Genomic DNA, 23,661 nt, shown 5'->3' on the forward strand with positions numbered 1-23,661 from the left:
TAGATTCACCACATTTGAATCTTTTGAACTGATTACTATTAGCTCATTGTGCCAGGGATCTGTTTTTTTATACTTTGTGATGTATCTTGCATGCTTACTGTCTGCTGTCATGAGTGATTCAATAGATAATCGCTCAGATTATGTATGTGATATTTATTTCATTTTATTTCTACCCCACCTTCCATCTCATGGAGACTCAAGGCAGCTTACATGACACAACCCAATAAATTTAGAAACTTGGCAAATACAAAAGTTAAATATTTGTGTCATGAACACAAAATACAGTTAAAATCAATACACATATTCATACAATTAAAATTAAATTTAAAACTAAATATCCTTCTCAACTCCCACTCACAACCTATCTATAAGCATGCTCTTCATCCTCCCACAAATGCCTGTTGGCACAGGAAGGTCTTGACGTGCCTGCAGAAGTCAAGCCAGGATGGGGCCATCCTGGTCTCTCTAGGGAGGGAGTTTTAGTGTCTGGGAGCGGCCAGTGAAAAGGCCCTCTCCTGTGTTCTCACCAAATGCACTGGAGCTGGTGGTCGGACAGAAGAAGGCCCTTCCCAGAGGGTCATAGTTTTCAAAACGGTTCATAGAGAGTAACCTGGATCCAAGCCGTATAGGGCTTTATGGGTCAAAACAGCACTTTGATATGGCTATTCCGCTAGCAGAGCACAGATAGTATAAAGTGTCTCTTTCTTAGTAGCTAACGTATCAAATATATTAATATATGGTTTGGGTGATCCCTTTTATGTGTATCTTTCAATTTCAAGCTGTAACTTTATATAAAGTATTTATCTAACTTGGTCATCTCCATTTCTGTATTTTATGTCATTTTGATAAGGTATTTATATTTTACTTTTTACTTTTTTTCAGATGGTAGAGAGGATATTGTGAGAACTAAATCACGCTCTGCGAAAAGAGGGTTACCTGAAGAAGTGCAAGATGAAATTCCAAGGAAAAAGTCTAAGAAAGACAAGAAGCATAAAGATAAGAAGAAGAAGAAGAAGCGAAAGAAGGAGAAAAAGGAGAAAAAACATAAAAAACAGTCCAAGGAATCAAAAGTGAATCAGAAAGAATGCAGGGATTTGCAGCTTGTTTCGCGCTCAAAGCCAGAAAAAGTCCACTTAACATTAAGTGAAGGTGATGATGTGAATACAGAGTCTATATCTGCCTTAAGACATGCTTCTGTATCAGTTCAGGAAAAAACTGCATTTGAAAATCAAAACTCAGCCATGCCAAATTCAGACAATACTGGTTCAGATAACAGCAAACTGGATACCTCTAGAGAAGATTCTGCTTCAGTCAGTATTCAGGAGTTTTCTGAGGTCAAACTAGCAAGTGAGGGAGAACGGGAAAGTGATACTTCTAAAGCTACTGGCATCACTATAAATTTGTGTATAGAAGATCAATCTTTAAGAATTGCTGAAGCTGAACATGATGCTCTAAATGTGACCAAAGATGGAGTTTTTTGTGTGGAACAAAGTGAAATCAGTTCAGCTTTGGAGGCAACAGAAAAACTAAATGTTCCTGAAAATAGTTCACATTCTATAGCAGTAGAGCTGGAAGTTTTAGAAACCAACCTGGAATCTGACATAGTAGAGGTTAAAAGTTTGAGTTCTGTTACAGACTCATTAAATCAAGAAGGCATGCAACAATCAATTTCACCCTCACTTGAAATATCTGCTTTGCCTCACTCGGAGGCAAGTGGAGAAGCCAAAGATTCAGTGACAACCTTAGGATTTTTGGCTATGGTTGTAGGGAAAGATTTTGAAGCAACTTCAGATTTTTTGAATGTAGCAAAGGTAAAAGCTCTTGAAAGAAGTCCCATATACACTCCACTTGCAGATGTGAAAGATGGTTTTGATCATAACTCTGGAATCACAATACAAGATTTGTCCAAAGCTCTGCAGTCTAGAGCAGAGATGAAAGATTCAGAAGCTGCTCCAGAATCTCTACATGTAGTCTCTGAAAAAGATTTTGAACCAGTTGTAATAGCTGAACTGAAACATCCCCAAACAGACTCAAAAGTTGTAGAAGTTGGTGAGCAAAAGTGCATGGCTGCAACTTCTGATAATGAGGCAGAAGTACGAAAATTAAGAGAAACCCATGTCTGTGCTTTTAGGATAGAGTTGGAAGGTTCAGAAAAATATCCAAGACAGTTGCAAGTTGAAAAAGATGCAAAAGATGTTACTGGAACAGCAGAATTGGGGCTTATGAATAAGACAGATCTACTAAAATCTGCAACAGAGAAAGAAAAGTGGGATACTGTTCCAGAACCTTTTAAGATGATCGGTTTGAAGGATATTGCCCCCCCTCAAGAATCCGAGGAACCTGTGAAGGCAAATAGCTCTTTCAAAACATCTTTTGACACTGTTGTGAAGGAAATGCAAGATGCAGAAGTAGCTGAAGATTCTGAACCAATGACTGAGGTGAAAATTCATGAGAGTGTTTCACAAGCTAAAGCTGTTTCAGTGATTCGTGGTTTAGAAGCAGCTCCAGGAATTACTGATATAGTGAAACCACAAAATCTGGAAGTTTCAAAATGTGTTAGTGCAAACAAAATAACTGAGACAGTAACGAATCTGAAGAGTATGAAAACAGTTTCAGAGTCTTCAGTAATTCTGAAAAACGTAGAAAGCACTTCAGATTCCCAGTATGTAAATGAAAAGAATGATATGAATAACATTTTGCAGTCTGATGCAATGTCACAAGAAAAAGATTTACAAAAAGACCTAGAGGAAGAAACATTAGAGGAGGGAGATGTGGATTCTACTTCAGACTCATTGCATATGATATTTGCAAATTATTCAGAACAAAATCTAGAACTTCATACAGAACCGAAGATCACAATGAAATTGAAGAATCCAGAACTAGTTCCACAGTCGCCTCACATGGATACAAGCAATTTGGAGTCACAACATATTAGAAAAGTCAAAGAATCTGAAATGATGGCTGGGTTGCATGATTTGCAGAAGAAAATAGAATGCTTGCACAGAAATGTGAAAATAGTGGAAGCAGCATTGGAATATAAGGCTATTTCCCATTGGCCTGCATTAGAGGAAACGGCTTCTGATACTACTGAGATTATGAAGAAGGATCAATATAATCTAGATTCAGATAATTTGCAGATTTCACCAAGATATGAAGAAGTAAATACTTGCTCTCAAACAACAACAGGAGACGAACTGAGGGCTGAGAGTGAAAACCTGTTATTAACTTCAAAACCTTCAAAAGGAGTTATTATAAGTTCAAAAACAGTTCCAGAATTGGAGGCCATAGAAGTTCTACAAAAGTTAAAAGAAGGTGAAAGATCAGTAACAAGTTTTGATGTGCATAGTCCTAAGAAAACCATAGAATTGAGCAAATCATTGCCAACAGATCTAAAAGCAAAGGGAGTGAATTTAGGTTCCCTGTATAATTTGGAAGTCGAGTACACAAAAAGAAGTCCAGAATTCCAGTTTGCAGCTGAATCAAGTAATCAAGTACAAAACCAGAAATTTGAAGAAAGGATAGAAATGACAGGAGTTGTAGAATCCTCGGAATCTCTATATGTATCAGAAAGAGAACTGATTCAATTTCCAGAATCTGAGGCAAGTAATAAGGTTGTACATTCAGAATCTGTGCATCTGGCAGAACCCAATTCAGAGAACATCCCCAAATCGTTCTACACAGTTCAAGTGAAAAATTCAGAAACAACGTCAGAATCTAAAATTGCAGATGTAAAACACTTGGACATTGATTCAGAATCTACCCCCAAAGCAGGTATAGAAATGGGAGAGAATCTTCCAAAACTTGTGTCAGAAACACAAAAGAAAAATGAACTCCTTGAATTACAACATGTATCAGTATTTCATGAGCCGGAGTCAGTGGTCGGGAGTAAAGCATCACCCATTACAAACTTGGAAGCACATACAGAAACTCTACATTTGAATGAAAATGAGAAGTTGGGAGTACCTCTACAATCTGAAGAATGTGAAGTAGTAAAGAAAGCAGAAGTATCTTTGTTTACACTAGGAACAGTAGATATAAAAACAGCTCCTTCCTTTGTCCATGAAGATAAAGAACTAAAAATTGCCAAAGCAGTTGAAACAGTAGTGGCTGTAGAAAAATCAAAAGGAGCAAAGGAATCTGAGGCCGTAATGAAAGAAACTTTTGAACCTATTTCCATGACACATGTAGAAGATTTAGAAGCTTGTCAAAAGGAAACTTTGGAAAAGACGATGCATTATATACATACAGAATTATCTCAGAACATTGATGCAAGTGGCGTGGAGACATTTAGAAGAACTGAATCAACACAGACTTCAGAAAACTTGTTGATGGCTGCAGGCAGTGCAGAAGAAATAGGTTCTGGAAAAGATACAGGACAAGATGTGAAATTGCTAGTAAAATATTCTCAACCAGTTACAGACTCCATAATAGTTCCACAGAAGGAGAATTTGACAGAGTTTAAGATGGATGTCAAAATTACAGAGGCAAATTCTGGCATTCTAGATGAAACAGGAAAAAACACATCAAAAGCAACATTGCAGCTTGAAACAACTTCTAAGCCTCAGTTTATGTTGGACCCCATGGATTTAGATGACAATACACAGCCTCTGTCAAAAATGGAAACAAAAGATTCGGGACATGTGAACTATGAAAGAGTTTTGGAAAAAAAGGATAACAGTTTTCCAGTGGCAACTATAGCACAACAAATCACACCACAATTAAAGCCTTTAGAATCGGTCTCAGTCAAAACAGACTCTGCAGGAATTATAAAACATATCCCAGATTTTACATCTTCTAGCACAGTTCAAAAGACCGAAGTGTTAAAAATAAGCGACTCTCAGATGCACCCAAAACCAGAAAATAATTTAGAAATAAAGTCATTTGAAGCTACTTCAGAAAGTGAAAATCTTGCACAGAAGACTGCACCAGTTTCTGAACAGATGATGGGAAATTTTTCAGAATTAGTATCACAGAAATTGTCCCCAGACAAAATGAAAGATCTAGAAACTGTTTTAGAACCTCAGCAAGCTCAACAAATAAAATATTTAGAATCCTCTTTGTATAGTGTCGGGGCAACAGATTTGGAAGGTAGTCATCTACCTGAAAAAGTAGGTGTTTCAGAATCTAATCAACAGTTACTTTTAGCAGCTAGTTTTGGATCTGTCGCATCATCTGTGATTGTAGAAGCAGGAAAAGAACCAGAAAAGCAGTTACAGTTAGAACCACATTTTGAAGAAAAATGTTCAGAAATCACTCTGGAAAGTATGTACACATCAGATGTAAAAGATGCTTATGTAGATGGAGAGCCTGCCTCTTTAGTGGGAAAGGAATGCCCTAAATCTGTTACTGAAGTAACATCTGTTACAGATGTCAAAAATTTAAATTCAGAAATGGCCCTAGAGTTAAAAGATGCAGAAACATTTTTAAAATCTGGAAGTGTCCTGGTGTCTATGCACACAAAAGAATCAAAAGACTTTGAAGCAGCTAGCAAATGTGAATCTTGTGAGGAGGTAAAAGTTCAAGTTACCGAAGCATCAACAGACAGAGAAGACCAAATGGTTCTTGAAGGAATGTCAAAATCTTTATTAACCTTAGATTCAACTTCTGTGCTTTTGCTGGAAGGAAAAACCTCCGAAGGCTCTCTAGATTCTCTCCAGGGTGTGCATATAAAAGATTCTTTACTGCCTTCTGAATATGTGCATACAAATAGCAAAGACGTTTCAGAAGAAACTTTGAGTTCTATGTGCAGAGCAGAGGTGAAAGATTTGGAATCAACTGCAGAACACGTTACAGGAACCAGGAATTCAAAAATAATTTCAGAGGTCACTATAGAAGAGAAACAGTCAGAAACAGCTTTAGAATCTTTGAGTGCAGTGAAGGAAAAAGACTTGAGTGTAATTCCACAGGCCACAGTAGAGGAACAAAATTTAAAAGCAACTACAAAACCTATATGTCCGGTAGTTGAAGAGACCTTGGAACTCGTCCAAGAAATAACTCTGGATTTAAGAGATTCAGAACCAGTTCTGGAGTCTGTGAATATGGCAGAGAATGACTTGAAAAGCAGAGAACAAATAACTGCAGAGGCTAAAGGCTCAGAAACAACTCTTAAATCTATGCATGTGACAGATGAAAAAGATTTGGAAACAGTTGTACAGGACTCTTTGAAGGATAAAGGTTCAGAAGCTGTTACAGAGACTACAGACATATTGAAAGAACGTGAAGAAAGCATTTTAAAAGACAAGAAAGATGAGAAAACAAGTAGCAAAAGTAAAGATAAGAGTAAAAGTAGTAAAAAAGCAAAAAAGAGTAGATCAAAATCCCCTTCGAAGTCCAAAAAACGTAAAAAAAAGTCTAGATCACATTCTACTACTAGACAGGTAGTATCAAGAAGAGAACGCTCTAGAAGTAAGCATGATTCCCGTTCCAGGAAAAAACGCTCTACATCACGTCATAAATCTAGATCAAAATCTGTTGACAAAAAAGAGGATAAAGAATCTTTGAGGTCCAGACGGAGACGATCACGATCAAAATCTAGATCCAAATCTGTAGACAGAAGAGAAACTTCAGCAAGATCAAGGGGCAGACGTTCTAGATCTTCTGATCATCGGAAGTCTAGATCAAGATCTATTGACAAAAAAGCATCAGTTAGAAGAAGAAGATTGTCCAGGTCTTCTGATAAACACAAATCTAGATCAAGATCTGTAGAAAGAAGAGAGGCTTTGATACGATCAAGGCGGAGACGGTCCAGATCTTCTGATCAACGGAAATCCAGATCACGTTCAGCTGACAAAAGAGATACTGTGGTGAGGGTAAGACGAAGGCGATCTCTATCCTTTGATCGTTGCAGAACTAGATCCAAATCACTGGATAGAAGGGGGTCTCCAGTAAGAACACGTCGAAGACGGTCTAGATCCTCAGATCGTCATAAATCAAGGTCCAGATCAGCTGATGATAAACGAGAACCTTCGGTGAGAACAAGACGAAGGCGATCTAGGTCTCCTGATACTCGCAGGTCTAGATCAAGATCTGTTGACAGAAGAGAGACTACTATAAGGGCAAGGCGCAGGCGATCTAGGTCCTTTGATCAGCAGAAATCTAGGTCCAGGTCACTTGATAAAAGGGAAAGTTCAGTGAGGAGGAGGAGGCGATCCAGATCATCTGATAATCGTAGAACTAAGTCCAGATCTGTTGACAAAAGGGAAACTTCACTGAGGACAAGGCGAAGACGATCCAGATCCTCCGATAATCGTAGATCTAAGTCTAAATCAGTTGATAAAAGGGAAACTTCAGTAAGGACCAGGCGAAGACGATCCAGATCCTCTGATAATCGCAGATCTAAGTCTAAATCTGTTGATAAAAGGGAAACTTCAGGAAGGAGAAGGAGAAGGCAGTCGTCTTCTGATCGTAAATCTAGATCCAAATCTGTTGAGAAAAGAGAGGCTTCAGTCCAGGTAAAAAGGAAACGTTCCAGATCTTCTGATACCCACAAATCTAGATCTAAATCTGTTGATAACACAGAAACTTCAGCAAGATCAAAGAGGAGACGATCCAGGTCTGCTGATCACAAATCTAGAACCAAATCTGTTGAAAAAGAAGAGACTTCACTTAGGTCTAGACATAGAAAATCTAAATCATCAGATCGTCAGGTATCAAAATCAAAATCCAGATCCAAATCTACTGAAAGAAGAAAAGACAAAGATTCTTCAGATGCATCAAGAGAGAAACTCTCCAGACACAGATCAAAGTCCAAATCTGTTGAAAAAACAGAAGAAGCTGAATCTTTGGATAAATCTATGACCAGTCATGCAAAATCCCCTGAACAACATAAATCAAGATCAAGGTCCAAATCTGTAGATAAAACGGGGGAGAGAGAGAATTTACGAAGATCAAGGAGTAAAGACTCTAAATCCCCAGAAACCAGATCTCGAAGACGTAGAACAGTTTCACGGTCTAAAAGGAATCGTTCACGATCATTAACACGGAGAAGGCTGTCAAGATCAAAATCTGGCCATCGATCACGAACACAGTCACGAAGTCGATCGCCATCACGTTCAAGACGTTGGAGGAGGACTAGATCAAGGTCTTTGTCAAGACAACGATCTTTATCAAGAGAAAGACGTAGGAGATCTCGAAGAAATAGATCACGATCTCCTGATCGGAGGAGGAAGAGATCTGATTCAAGAGACAGTTACAGAATCTCTCTCAGATTACGGTCCCGAAGTCGAACACCTGTCCGTTTAGGACGATCCAGGTCCGCAGCAAGAAGACGTAGCACCAGTAAAACACCTGATAACCGAAGATCCAGATCTTCAAGCAGGTCACCTAAACGTCTAACTGACTTGGGTAATTCATCACTTGCAGTTTTTTTGCATAGATATATTTTAAAGTAAATTAATGTGTTCTTATTGTTCAGATTTCCTTTACATTTCTGAATTGTGATGATTTTCAATTCTGCTAATGGCAATATATTTCTTAACACAAGTTTCAAAACATGCTTTTGTTGTACAAATGGAAGCAGGTGGAAATTATATTTTAACACGATGCATTACATAGTAATGTGCTCATAGTAAAGAAAAATGGATGTTTTTGTAGGAGTGTAAGTATGCAATTTAACTTTAAGGCATATTAATTTTTCAAGAGTTCTTTAAGTATCTTGGTTCACTCAAATGAGGCATTTTAGTCTTCACAGAATCATGTTTTGTTACAGAATTTATATAGAATGAGACTTATTAACATCATCCCCAGGAGAACTGTGAACAGTGCCCATAATTTATTTCACTTGTCAAGCATAGTTGGAACAGAAAATATCCTGGAAATCAATTGCTTTTTGCCATTGGGGTACCATTTTGTTCCATCCAATGTAGTATACTAGGATGGAAAATCTCCTATGCTGCTCTTTGTCAAATCCTAGTGTAGAGAAAATGAAGTTAAATATTCTGGTAATAGTTTGGCTTTATTAATAGGGCTGAGCATTAGAATTGTTAGTCTCTTCAGGAAAAAAAATGTGTGGAGGTAATTTATGCAATAGCCATAATTTTCAATATATTAGAATTCCCATGGAATTATAAAATGCATCAGAATTCACTCAAAGTTTTATCCACCCACACTGGGGATTGACAATTTTCTATTACAGTAGAGTCTCACTTATCCAAGCTTCACTTATCCAAGGTTCTGTATTATCCAAGGCAGTCTGCCTTTTAGTACTCATTGTTTTTGTAGTAAATGTTGCAATGTTTTGGTGCTAAATTCGTAAATGCAGTAATTACTACATAACATTACTGTGTATTGAACTGCTTTTTCTATCAATTTCTTGTAAAACATGTTTTGGTGCTTAATTTGTAAAATCATAATGTAATTTTATGTTTAATAGGCTTTTTTCTTAATCCCTCCTTATTATCCAAGATTTTCACTTATCCAATGTTCTGCTGGTCTGTTTATCTTGGATAAGTGAGACTCTACTGTACAACTATAACTGACATAAGTTGGAGAGCTAGACTCTACAGCTGGATTCAATTTTCAACAAAAATCCAGTTTCAGCTGTTATTAACTTCAGTTAAGTCAACTTTGACTTATAGCAACTCTAAATGAGAGACCTCCAGGTGGCACTGTCATCAACAGACCTGCTCAAGTCTTGCAGACACAAGGCTATGGCATCCTTGATTAAGTCTGTTCATCTGTGATGAGATCTTCCTCTTTTCCTACTGCCTTCTAATTTACCAAGCATTATTGACTTTTTCTAGTGACTAGTCTTGTCATCTGATGATACACCCAAAATATGACAGTTTCAATTAAATTATCTTGGATTCTAGTGAGAGTTCAATCTATAGTATCTGCAGACCTCTTCGTCAGCACCACATTTGAAATGAATTTTCTTCCTGTTAGCTTTCTTCACTCTCCAGCTTTTACAACCATATAAAGAAAGTTGAAATAAAATAATATGGACAATCCCAATTCAGTTATGTATCTTTATACCCAAAGATTCTGTTTAGTTTCTTTATAGGTGCCCTCCCAAATCCTAGTCTTCTGATTTCTTGACTGTAGTCGCCATTCTGATTAATGACTGAACCAAGACATGGAAAATTCTGAACTATTTCAGTGCCTTCTGCTTCAAAGATATGTAAATCATCTGTGATGTTTTCTTAATGTTCAAGTGTAAACTTACCTTTTCACTTTCTTTTACTTTTTCAGTAATTGTTGCAATTGTTTGTTGTTTATTCGTTCAGTCGCTTCCGACTCTTCGTGACCTTATGAACCAGCCCACGCCAGAGCTTCCTGTCAGCCGACGCCATCCCCAGCTCCTTCAAGGTCAAGCCAGTCACTTCAGGGATACCATCCATCCATCTTGCCCTTGGTTGGCCCTTATTCCTTTTTCCTTCCATTTTCCCCAGCATCATGATCTTTTCCAAGCTTTCCTGTCTTCTCGTTATGTGGCCAACATACTTCATCTTTTCCTGTAATATCCTTCCCTCCAGTGAGTAATTGTTACAATTACTTTGCTAATTTCTGCTAGCAAAACGGGGCCATCTGCATATCTTGTCCTTCTCCAGTTTTCACATTTCCTTCCTCTGAGTCTAATCCTGCTTTATGTAAGAAATGTTTGGTGTACCAGTTAAACCAACAGGGTGATTTAATTCAGTTTTGCCTAACCTCCTTGTCAATTGGAAACTATTCCATTTTGTCCTGAGCATAGTCTTATCCCAAGTAAAAGTTATGCATCAGGACAATAAAATATTGTGACACACCCATTTCTTTAAGAGCAATCCATAAATTTTTATGATCTGTACAATCCAAAGGTTAGCTACAAGTTATAAAGCACAGACTGATTTTCTTGTGAAAGTCTTTTAACCAACATATGTTTGCAACATGATCCCTAGTGCCTCTTCCTTTCCTGAACCCATCTTGGATATCTGCCGTTTCTCGCTCCATATATGGTAAAAGTTTTTGTTGTACAATTTTGAGCATCATTTTGCTTGCATGGGGAATGTAATGGTCCTGTGTTTGCTGCTGTTCCTGTTGCCCTCTGTCTTGGGTTTGGAATGTATATTAAGCATTTCCACTCTGGGCCATTGTTTTATTTTTCACAATTGCTTTCAGAATTTAATCAGAACTTGAGTAGATTCTATCTGAAGATTGAAGCCACTCTATTGGTATGCCATCTGTTAATGGTGATTTATTTTTTTCAAGTGCTTTGAATACAGGCTCCTCTTTATTTTCTAAAATAATACATTCACCTTCAGATAAGCTCTCCTTTAATGAACCTGCCATCCTCTTATTTTTAATATAGTTTTTCAGTGTATTATTTACATTTTAAAATTTCTACTTGGTGATGAAATTATTTCCTCTGCTTCTTTGCAGAGCATCCGCACTGTGTTGGATCTTATGGAAGAAGTCTCTTCCTTTTTTGTTGTGGTATCTCTTTCTCTGCATTCAAGATTCTGACTGTATTTCTGTCACCTTTTGCTTTTGTTTCTCATATGTCCTTAACAGCTGGACATCCGTTTGTCATCCGTTGCAGCTTTTCTTTCTTTTTGGCTGCAGATTTTTTTACATTAGTCCCTGACAATGTCCCTGGCTTCTGTCCAGGGTTCTTCTAGCTCTTGGTCAATTTAGCTTAATAGTGCAAATTATTTTTTTACTTAATGTTTACATTCTGTAGGATGTTCTTCAAGTTGTATTTGGCATGATGGTTGATTTAGTGTGCTTTTTTAGTTTAACTCTAATATTTGGTCTTAGTTCATGGTCTCTGTCAAAGTTTGCTTCTGGTCTCATTTTTTCAGAGAATGGAGCTTCACCATCTTCTACTTCATTTCTTGAAGGCCAAACCTTCATACAGTATTTGATTCTGCCTTGTTTCCACCTTTAGGGAATTGGGTATGTTTAATCTGGGGAAGAGAAGGTTAAGCAGTGACATGATAGCCATCTTTAAGTATTCGAAATAATGTTATATTGAGGATGCAGCAGGTTTGTTTTCTGCTGCTCAAGAAACTAGGAGACATAGCAAGGAGTTCAAACTGCAGGAAAAGAGATTCTACTTCCCCAACCTTTTATTCCCATAGGCATACAAAATTCACTGCAATAGACTACTTCATAGTTGGAATTAATAATTCAAGACAAATAAAGGAGATTAAAGTGGGGAACGACTGGCCAGGAGATCATGCTCCCCTCCTGTTAAAATTAGGAAACCCAGTAAGGAAGCCACCGAGGAAATGGATATTCAACCCCAAGGTAACATTCAATGAAAAGGATAAACAGGTCATTAAACAACAGATTCAAGAATTTTTTCAATTTAATAGACAACCACAAATAAAAGAAGAGACTTTATGGGATGCTTTTAAAGCAACCATAAGGGGCACTTGCATCTCATTGGAAATAGGGATCAATAGGAAAGAAAAGCATACATTTGACAAATTAAGATTAGAGACTGAGGACGCATTCCTACAATTCCAAAAAAATCCAACAGTAGAAAATAAGACAAACTGGAAAGAAAAAAAAAGCAATTGGAGAATTTAGATAAAATAGAGACCACAAAAAATACTTATGGGTTAAAAATGATTATCAAATCAATTCAATTAATAATTCGAAGAGATTGGCCAGAGTCCTAAAATCAAAACAAGCTAGAAACAGAATACTTAAGTTGAAAGATGATAGAGGACATTTGAGATCTACAGAGGAGGAAATCAGGGAGATTATGGCTCATTACTATGAAAAACTTTACGAAGGTAAAGAGTCAATCAAACAAGTAGGCCTCTTGGAAAAAATAATAAATTCACAGGCAAAATCTAATCTAAATAGTACAATAACTAAAACAGAAATTGAACAAACAATAGAAAGTCTAAAAATAAATTCATCACCTGGGCCAGATGGCTTTACAACAAACCTTTATAAAATATTTAAGGACGATATTACCCCCAACCTTGTTACACTGTTTAATGAAATAATGGAGAAACAAAATGTACCAAATACCTGGAAATTTTCGGAAATTCTCACAATCCTAAAACCAAATAAGGATGAAACCGATCCTAACTCTTATAGACCAATATCCCTAAGCAATGTGGACTACAAAATATTTACTAAAATATTAGCAAAAAGACTGAGAGCTATAATACCGGATATAATTAACAAAGATCAATATGGATTTGTAAAAAACAGGAAATTAGCGGACCCTATAAGGAATATTTTGAACATTTTGAACCATGCCACAGAAAAAAAATCTAAAGTACTTATATTAAAATTGGACTTTTGCAAAGCATTCGACTCAATAGATCACAAATATTTGAACAGACTCTGCGAGGAATGTAATATGGGGGGGAAAGTGTGCAAGGTAATAAAAGAACTATATAGTGAAAACAAAGCAACTATCTCAGTAAATGGGACACAAACCAGACAAATAAATATTAATAGAGGAACTAAACAAGGATGCCCCCTTTCCCCGGCCCTATTTTCATTAGCCATTGAACCCTTAGCAAACTTAGTAAGGAATAACCCGGTCATTAAAGGCTATAAGGTGGGCAAGGAAGACATTAAAATTAATTTATATGCTGATGATGTTATGATAATTTTAGGGGAGGTGGAGGAATCACTACAATCATTAGTCAAAACAGTTAAAGACTTTGGAAAAACTTCAGGCCTCACAATAAATTTAGGCAAATCAGAGATATTACACAAAAATTTAACATGGGAAGAGCTCAAGAAGGTTCAAAACATTATGGGAGTAAAATTGGGGAAAAAGAAGATGAAATACCTAGGAGTGGATATACCAAAAAACATCAACAATATCATACAAATTAACTATAATCACCTATGGAAAAATATAAGCAAACAAATTATTACATGGGGAAAGAAATTCCGAGACATATCTACAAGGCTAAAAATCTATAAGATAAAGATCTTGCCCAAATTTTTATTCTTGTTCCAAACCCTCCCGGTGAATATTCCTACCAATTTGTTGAAGAAGTGGGATAACTCTATCAAACAATGGGTAGTGGGAGGAAACAAAAATAGAATTGCCAACTTTTTATACTATAGTAAACAAGAAATGGGTGGTTGGGGAGCTCCCTCGTTGGGAATATACTACGAGGCGAGCCAGTTAGCGAGGCTATTAGAATTCGAATTGGAAGGGTCAAAAAAGTGGGTACAAATAGAAAAGGAAGCAAATAATTGGCAAAGGGGAACATTATTGGGAGAGAGAATTGATAGAAAAGACTTAAAGAATTTAAAAGCGGGCCCTTGTTTTTCAATGTTGTTAATCTGGAAAAAATGGCAAAATAAATTACAAATAAATAAAATTGACCCTTTCCCACTAGAAACATTGGAAAATAAGGACAAGACATTCACAAATCTAATTAGGGCACTGAAGGAAAACGGTTTCAAAAGGATTGGGGACATCATGAATCCCAAAGGAGAAATACTAAAGTGGGATAAAATAAAAGATAAATGTGGTCAAGGGAACTGGATAGCATGGTTAGGTCTGTCCAGTAAAGCCCAGGCCATGAAAAGAAGAGAAGTAGTTGAAACCCCACTGGATAGAATAATTAAAAGGAAAATAGAAATAGATAAAGGAATAACTGGGCTATTGTATGATGTACTAATCACATTAACTTACAATACAAAAATAACCATTATAAATAATTGGAAACAGGAAAAAACTTCACTGAGAAATTAATTGGGACTTGGATTGACAATATTCATAAAATTAAGCATATAAGGATTAAAGGAAAATAATATCTAAATGGTATAGAACCCCACTCTATACACAAGTAGCACATATAACGGGAAATACTTCAAATAAGTGTTGGCATAACTGTGGGGAAATAGGTACATTTTCCCACATGTGGTGGGACTGTAGAAAAATTCAGAACTTCCTATAGAAAAATAAGAAAAATAATGGAAGAAATAATAGGGAAAGAATTAATATGGGACAAAGCTAGATACATGTCTCTCACAGTAAAGGTAAGGGAAGATAACAATAATTGGACAGAGATTCTAAAATATATGACAGCCGCAATACAAGCCACGATAACCCGAGGATGGAGGGATGATACAAAATGGGATGTAGAAACCTGGTGGGCTTATATATCAGATAATATAATTAACGATTTCATCATTCAAAAGAAAAATATATATACAAATAGCCTAAAAGATCAAGACTGGTTAAAGAAATGGACTGTTCTAATCGATAAAATAGACGGAGATGAAAGATACCGCACCTTGAACCAGGCGTTCCACACGATTAAACTGATGTATTGACAATTTTGAAGGGCTGTTCCAGGGGGTGGGGGGTATGGGGGGAGGGTGATACATTTCTAAGAACTGTTTAAAATGTCATTTAAGAAATAGTTACCTTTGGAACAATGTATACTGAAATAAGTTATGTATGGCAAAAATTGTTAATTGTTAATTGTTATGATGTATCAAAAAGAAAATTAAAAAAAAAGAGAGAGAGATTCTACTTCCTGACAGCACATTCTGCTGCCTTGGAGTGTGGTGGAGTCTCCTTCTTTGGAGCTTCTCATGACTGCTTTGATTGTGTGTTCCAACATAGCGGGGGGTTGAACTTGAATGGCCTTCGTTGTCTCTTCCAACTCTATGATTCCAATCACAAGTGATTAACAAGAAGTCTTGTTTTCCTTCTGGGCTCCAGACCCACCAGCAGCATTTCATATTGTAAAATCCCCTAGTTCTCTTATTTGTGATGAAAACAGGATAATCTTTCCTACCATATAGAGAAGGAAGGATAAAGTCTGGGACCAGGGACCAATTTTCAACCACCAGTCCTCCAAAGAGTACCTCTTCATATATTAAAATATCTGGTTTCCTCTTTATTTTGCCTCTAAAATGTCAATGGGAAGTATTTCCTTGTTATTTTCTGTTGCCATTTTTGAAGTGAAATGGAACGAAAAGAGGGAGTGAGGGAGGGTACGCTGGGATTGAGTAACGTTCTTTGTGTGTTTGCACACATTGGAAAGGTTGGATGTGAAAACCATGTCAAAATCGTTGAGAATATACACAATGGGGAGGTTTAAGTAATTCAGAAGTGAGATTCATGGGGAGTACCTGGCCTGCGTGTTGCACTTTCTCCACTCCTGAATTGAAGGGATGAACTTGGGAAAATATTTTTTCCTAATTTACTTATTTATTTACATCATTTTTACCCCGCCCTTCTCACCCGGAGGGACTCAGGGCGGCTTACAACAGTCGTCAAATTGCATTGCCCAAAATACATTCAATAAAACAACGACATATTAATAAACAATAAAACAGTACCACATCAATTAAAACTAATTAGACTCTATTAAACCATGAATTATAAAATTTAAAATGCATGTATAGTTAAATTCATCCACCAACACCTTCGTGTGCACCTTGATTTTATATTTATACTGTGGGATTGTCTGAAGTGGCTGCAGAGGCCCAAATACTTGTCAAGCATTGAAAGTACTACTACTTTTAAAACTATGTCTAGTGTTCTTTATAGCAGGGACATCTGACATAATATAAAGTAATAGCATTTTAATATTTTGTAGACAAGGCACAGCTCCTTGAAATAGCCAAAGCTAATGCAGCTGCCATGTGTGCTAAGGCTGGCGTTCCTCTGCCTCCAAGCCTGATGCCTGTTATAACTCCAGAAAAGAAGGAGGAGAAGGTTATTTCAAAGTCGGCAAAAGAGACAATATTGGAACTCACTGAGGTAAGAAGAATACTTGGGAAAGTAAAAGCAAAATTGTCTGGCAAAAATGGCTTCTACAATATTTGTTCTTCAAACCTATACAAATCTGAGCAGCTGCAGAATTTTTGAATATGCTGGAGTTATGGTAGGACACAATGATGTTGGAATAGAATATAGGTTTTGACACATTTTAAGAGTTGAGAATAATATTGCTTCAATGTTGAAGTGCGATAAGATTATGCTTCTCTTAAGTAATAAGCAGCTCCCAAGCAAGTGTTACATGGCTGCTATCTGGCTTCATATCTTTAACATGTGATGATTTCATGGCAATTTAAGAATGCTCTGTTGTACTGGAAATACAAATAATTTAACCAAAGTGTGCTTCAAGTTATGTCTTGATGTCATAGTACTGCTAGATAGTTGTTTTCTTCTCATAATGGCCGGTCCTTGGATCTTCCCATTAGTTTTATCTGCATATTCTCTTATATTAAGCATCCATGTTGGTTGACTTTTTTTAGAAATGCAAGAAGATAGCACAAAGTCAGGAAGATGATGTTATTGTGAATAAACCTCATGTATCTGATGAAGAGGAAGAGGAACATCCTTTTATTAATCATCCCTTTAAACTCAATGAGCCAAAGCCTATTTTTTTCAACTTAACTGTAAGTGTCATTAAAATCACACTTTTAAAGATTGTTTTATGTATCCATGTGTTCTCTTATGGAAAATAAGCACGACAAGAAGAAAAATGGGATAATAGTGATTTGTTACAAGATTATTTGTTGCAAAGCAATATTGTTAGTTTTGGCCACTCTTTAAAAAAGCAGTAACTAATTGCCTAGGCATACACTCACTGCTTTGGAAACGGAATTTAGAACTGTAATACATTTAAAAACTAGAGTATATAAATATTCGTTGGAAAATAATAATTAGTATGTGAGAGTTTTACTCTGTCCGTGCAAATTAATTGATATTTACTCTATTTGGGAAGTTCATAGCTATATTTTTCAGGTATTCATTCTGCTACTGAAACACAGCGAACACCCAGTTTGACTACTTTAATGCAAATTCTATTTGTGGGTTGTGTCAGTTGCCCCTTCTCAACAATAAGATATCTGTTTGTACAAAACTAGTGCATGAATTATAAAAATAACAAAACAATCGGTTCATCCTAGTTTGCCTTATCCAGAAAATGTCCTTCTTTGTAATCAGGAAGTAATTACTTGCCAGAGGATAACCAGAATAGCGGTTGAATTAAATTGCATCATTGTGTGATCAAGGCTGACCTCTACAAGAAAGTAGTGCTGCAAAGAGTCAGAAGAGAAAAGGGGACATTACTTTCTATGTCTATAATCCCTTTTTTCACAATAGGTTTAGACAAGTTCTGACTAGAAATTGTTATCTCCATTGATAATATATGCTTACAGAATTCATGACTGCTTAAAAAGAGGGGAGATGGCAAAAATAGAAATCAAACCTAATCTGTAGAATATTAGAATATTAATTTTCATAAACTGTTCTGTTTAGAACACATTGGTTTAGTTGAGCACTAAGAATGCACTCCGCATGTATAATATATGCTTACTCATGATTGTAATGTTTCTTCTCCCTCTCTTGAGACTCCGACCGTAAAGCCACCACCTCCGAAAAACCAGGTTACTTTGACAAAAGAGTTTCCTGTTTCTTCTGGATCTCAACACAGGAAAAAAGAAGCTGATAGTGCATATGGAGAATGGGTTCCAGTTGATAAGAACAAGGAGGAAAAGAAAGATGATGTGTTTCCCAACCCAGCTAATCTGGAGGTAAAATGGAACAAGATATTAATACAAGGCTATAAAGATGTTACCTGAAAGATGTAAGGGGTGTTTGCTTTGAATCTTTTTAAGGCAATTTGTAGAATATATGCCTCATTGTAGACAATTCTCATAAAGGATTCTAACTTAGTGTAAATGAAACTGAACTGCACCTCGTTTTGACATTTCTTGTGTCCAGAACTGTCTGTTCGTTGCCTGATAGTGAGAAAAATGTTGAAAGCTTTTCTGCATGTTTGTATCAGGTGTCAGAAACTCCAGTGTTAATGTTCTCGATAATACCTTTAAAGGGTTTGTGTCTGATTCTGGTGCTATATCTATGTTAAATAGAATCAGTAAAACTAATTGGATGGTGAGCTTAGTATCATGCTGCCTAACTGTGCCAATCGCTAATTAACTATTTAAATGTAGGGATTTTCTGGTGGCTTATGTAACTGTTGAAATAATAGTATTCCAGTAAGGTTTGCTTCTTTATGAAGACTTGGCTATTATAAATGTGTAGCACTAGTAAAATTATGCATCATTAGAAAATTTTGGGTGTGTGCAGAAGCAAATTACGTGTATATCATGAGATATCTGACCCTCCATATGTTGAATACACACTTGAGATACGTTTATGAGACTAGGTAACTTCAGAGTATATTGGAGGCAGTTCTCATTAATCCCAGCCAGTTTTTCCATCTTTTAGGATTTCTGGGAGTTGAAGGTCAAAACATCTGGGGACTCACAGGTTGAAAACCACTGAAATAGAACCTTAATGGTCTTGTTTTTAGTTCCTCTCTCAGATCATTTTCCTGTCTTAACCTGGGCCATGTGTGTTTGGCTCTTGGTTTAGTTGGGTGTGTGTATTTTTCATAAACTTTCTTGTGCTTTTTGTTAATTTTTCCTAGATTTTAAACTTTTTATATTGTTTTCTGTGGGTATCATTAAAAGCTCAACCTTTTTTTGACCAGAGACCACATTGACCACTTTCCAGCATTAGTACCAAAAGGTATACAAATCAGTTTTTGGTCAAATTTAGATTCAGTTTGGTTATCTGGGGTGTTGATTCAGAAAATTGCATTAGATATACCACATCAGTTCTAGTTTACGAAACAAAACATATGCCATCCAGTAGTCACCATCTGCTCACCCACAAAAACCATATTGAATAATCTCGAGTTCATGTGGTCTATCCAATGCAATTTTCTGAATCAGCACTCCAAATAACCCTAGGAACAGACCTAAAAATGAAGACACCAAGGCGCCCCTGCTTCCAGGCGCCACATTGAATGGCTCTGCTCAAGGGGAGGGAGGAGGAGGAGAAACAGCAGTCAGGAAGCTTGTTGCCTTTCGTTGGTACTCAGCCTCTCCCCTCCTGACATCCCAGTTGACTCGACACTATAAGGGGGTTTTGCGAGACCACTCGCTCTCATTACAACAGTGTAGTAACTGTGAGGCCGGACCATATTTTAGTTCTTGGGGACCACTGGTGCTCCACGGACCACAGGTTGGGACCACTGTTTTAAAGAAAATGTTCAGCTGTTTTCTCCCTATTTTTAGGTACACAAATGTCTTCCTCCAAAACTGGAAGTGGCCTTATTTTTCTACTAAATAACATTCGTTCAAAACAAAGTGAGCAGGGCTGGTGCACCTTGGTTCAAAGAAGAATTTGCTTCTTGCAATGTGGATCTTCATGTTGTAATCAACATTTTTCTCCTGGAGGTGAACTGACCATTCACTTGTGTGGAAGAAAATTGAAGAACGGCACACATATCAATTTAATTATGATTTGGATTAAATCTGTTCCCTCTTGTCTATAAACCATGCCATTCAGGGTTTCTAAAGGGAGAGTGCAGATTTAGTCCATGCCTTAGTGACCTCCTAGTCATTCCCAGACACAGGTGTAGTATTCAGGGCATCTAGGGACTGGTGAGAATCCAGTTTCCCGTCTGTGGTGGCTTAAGATGTTAAACTGGATTTTATACAAATAACTTTTTCTCCCTAAGGAATACATTGGCAAAGTTGTGTGCATTCAAAACGGATATCTGTATTGTTTTCTAGCCTGTAGATATCTCATCAGCTCTGAGCGAGAGGACTATAGCCCAGAAAAGGCTTACAGAAAACACATTTGATTTAGAGGCAATGTGCTTATTAAATCGTGCACAGGAACGGGTAAGTTACAGCTTCTATTGAATCTTAATGATGTTTCTTAAAATCTATATGAAAGCTGAAGCATACTATGATTGCTGAAATGTTTATGTTCTTATGCAAGTTTCTAGTCATATTAATTTTAAAATTCTTACTATCTTAAATTTCTTGTCTAAATTAAAGTCATGATTTTGGAAGGGTAAATTAGCTTATGCAGTGAGCTCTTGGTATCCACTGATATTTGATTCTTGGACCCCCCCCTGTGGAAACCAAAATCCATGGATGCTTAGGTCCCATTATATACAGTGGTGTAGTAAAATGGGATCCCTTGTATAAAATTAAAACGATTGCCAGGGAGAGCTTGAGAATCTGTGAACTGGCAGGAGGCTATAGCAGGTTATGCTTATACATCTTTGTAGTGCTTGGCCTGGCAAAATCAAGATTTGCTTTTCCTCCTGAATATTTTTGAGCTGTGGTTAATTAAATCCATGGATGCAGAATTCGTGAATGTGTTTTTAAAAATAATTTTGAAATGGAAATGTGCTTGTTCTTAGATGTGTACACAGTTTGGCACTCCCACAAGGAGATTGGTTCCTATGCATGTTTAAAATTTACTAGTTCATCACATTTCTTTTTTCAGATTGATGCCTGGGCTGAGCTGAATTCTATACCAGGCCATTTTACAGGAAGCACTGGAGCACAGGTCTTGTCTTCAGAACAGTTATCCAACAGCGGTCCCCAAGCTTGGGTCAAAAAGGTAGATGATATTCAGACAGATGAGTCCAAATGTCACACATTAAATTCTTTTGAAATCTCTGGAAGAAGTGATAGCGATACACTTAGGACATTAATAGCCTCCTAAATTAGACACGTAAACTGAATTAATTTACTTTTGTGGTTTTTCAAAATGTGTTTACCTTTTTGTTATGGAGTCTGTATCTACTATGCCTCTGTAGTTAATACCGATTACAGTGAACTGTAGAAACTGGGAGAAAGATCTATACTCATTTGTATGGAAGAATTTTAATTATTCCCACTGGTTACTGTTATCTTGTGCTGAAATATTCCTGTAATATGGATGCAATTGAGTGGAACATATCTATTGCTTACCCAGGTAGAGTTCAATTTGATTGTGATTTCATTAAACTTTTGACAGTTCAGTGAGTGGTTAACAGGGCTGTAAAAATCAACTTGCTTGCTTCTTTTGGGTGCAGCCTTGAAAATGGAGCAACAACATGGATGGCTCTATCTGTGTAGTTGAGGGCTCCTCACCTTTTACCTTCATCTCAAAATGAAAATAGGCAGGAACTTAACCTTATCTTTTCTTTGAAGAGGGACTTGAGATCCTCATGACTTCATGCTCATAGCAGTACCATCTAGAAAGATTGCATAGTCTGCTCAGTTCTTATGAGGAAAGACATTAATCTATTCTCTGCATTGTTGGATTATCATGAGGAAAATGTTTGGTTGTCTTATTCTGAGGAAGAGGAACAATACCACATGAAGGACAAGCAGATTGATCTCAGTATCTTGTGCTAAAAAGGGGGTTGAGGAACTTGCAAACTGCTGGGCAGGAGCCTGCAAAATGTATCTATCAAGCAGGATTATATATCTTGGTGAGGTCTGAGGAGAAGCAAAGAATATGTGTCTGGCATGAGTTGATCAGTGGTTTATAGGGATTAGAAGAAGATTAAAATAATAAATGGATAATTTGGTCACAGCTAAGATTTATATAATGAATTCTGACCTGCTCTCTATAAACTTTTGCTCATTGTCCCGGGAGCCCATGTTGGTTGGGTGGCAATACAAAAATACCTTAAATAGTAGTAAATGGATACATAATTATTGGATGGTTCCAAGGAGAAAACTACTGTGAAGAAGGGGATTCTGAGTTTTCGAAACAATTTGACAAATTAGATTTAAGATTAGACTGTGCCAGAGAATTCGGAAGACCCCCCCCCCCCCCCCCCCCCCGGAGAGTAAGGCTGCATGCTTGGCAAGTATATTTTTACAGTCTTGACAAATGATATTTCATATTTCTCAACGCACTTGTCTGTCAGAATTAATTTTACCCATTTTCTAGCTTCAGCTGTTTTGACATAGCACTGTTTCTTGGAGCCAACCAATTTGAAAAGTGGATTGTTGTTTATACATAAGCACCTAGATACAGTAGCTAGAGGGCTTTTTTAGACTGCTGTTGATAAAATGTATTATACACTTTTACACTTTTGTAATTAAAAGTATATGGGAAATTCTGTAAATATATTAATATCTGTAAATATTACCTGCTGAACAGATTTTCTTTGTGGAAATAAAAATGACGTGGAATGACAACAGCCATTTTAACAAAAGTTTTGCTGAAGCTGGTTGTATGTTTGTCTTTCATCACCCATGTACTGTTCACATAAGATACCCACACTTGCTATAATTTAATTGGCAATGTATCTATTAGGTCTATGCCAGTAGTTTTTAATAAAATATGAGAAGACTGAGAAAGAGGTTCTTGAATCATGACATTCTGAAAACAAAATAATTCAAAATAATTTGGTTTCCCCCTCATTTTAATAAAAGCATGTGACATTGGGTGGGTTAAATGGTTCCTACTTAATATTCTATTTACTTTTTGCAGCTCATTCTGACTGCAGTATACTGGTTGTGTAGTGATCATGTAGACATTATTTGGTGATAGTGGGAGCTCAGAGGTGCCTTAATATATTTAGTGTATGTTATAGTGATGTTGCCACCTGAACATAGCACTACTAGGGTAAGGGTCCTTCTTAAGATTTTCAAGACAAGGTGAATGGCCTCTTGACTTGCATTGGTCAATTGTTCTCATCAGGTCTCTGGAGAATGAGAATCTTTTAGCCTCTTCTTTAAAAATTAGTTTGTCAAATCATTTGTAAGATTTCTGCCCTTCTCTTTGTGTCTTAATCTGTCCTTACATAACAGTCTTTTAGCTGCTGCTTTTCTTGATTTGAGTAGTATTGGAATGTCAGTGTGATGAAATATGATTTTGCTATGAGCAGGTAGAGTTTTAACTGGGGATATTTACTA

The 23,661-nt window shown here is 36.8% G+C and overlaps 1 protein-coding gene across 2 annotated transcripts in view; it reads left to right on the forward strand.

The window, feature by feature from the left end:
• son (SON DNA and RNA binding protein) overlaps positions 1–23,661 on the forward strand; it is a 44,680-nt gene that overhangs the window by 7,160 nt on the left and 13,859 nt on the right. The window contains exons 3-8 of one of the 2 annotated variants that reach the window (XM_003219025.4): positions 883–8,343; positions 16,524–16,687; positions 17,185–17,328; positions 18,286–18,468; positions 20,521–20,631; positions 21,248–21,364. In XM_003219025.4, coding sequence (XP_003219073.3) covers positions 883–8,343; positions 16,524–16,687; positions 17,185–17,328; positions 18,286–18,468; positions 20,521–20,631; positions 21,248–21,364 — 8,180 coding nt within the window. Of the gene's footprint in view, positions 1–882; positions 8,344–10,223; positions 10,406–16,523; positions 16,688–17,184; positions 17,329–18,285; positions 18,469–20,520; positions 20,632–21,247; positions 21,365–23,661 lie in introns of those variants that run through there. The other variant, XM_062975069.1, reaches the window with a different exon arrangement.

Source organism: Anolis carolinensis, chromosome 3, assembly GCF_035594765.1.
Source record: "Anolis carolinensis isolate JA03-04 chromosome 3, rAnoCar3.1.pri, whole genome shotgun sequence".
Taxonomy (NCBI): domain Eukaryota; kingdom Metazoa; phylum Chordata; class Lepidosauria; order Squamata; family Dactyloidae; genus Anolis; species Anolis carolinensis.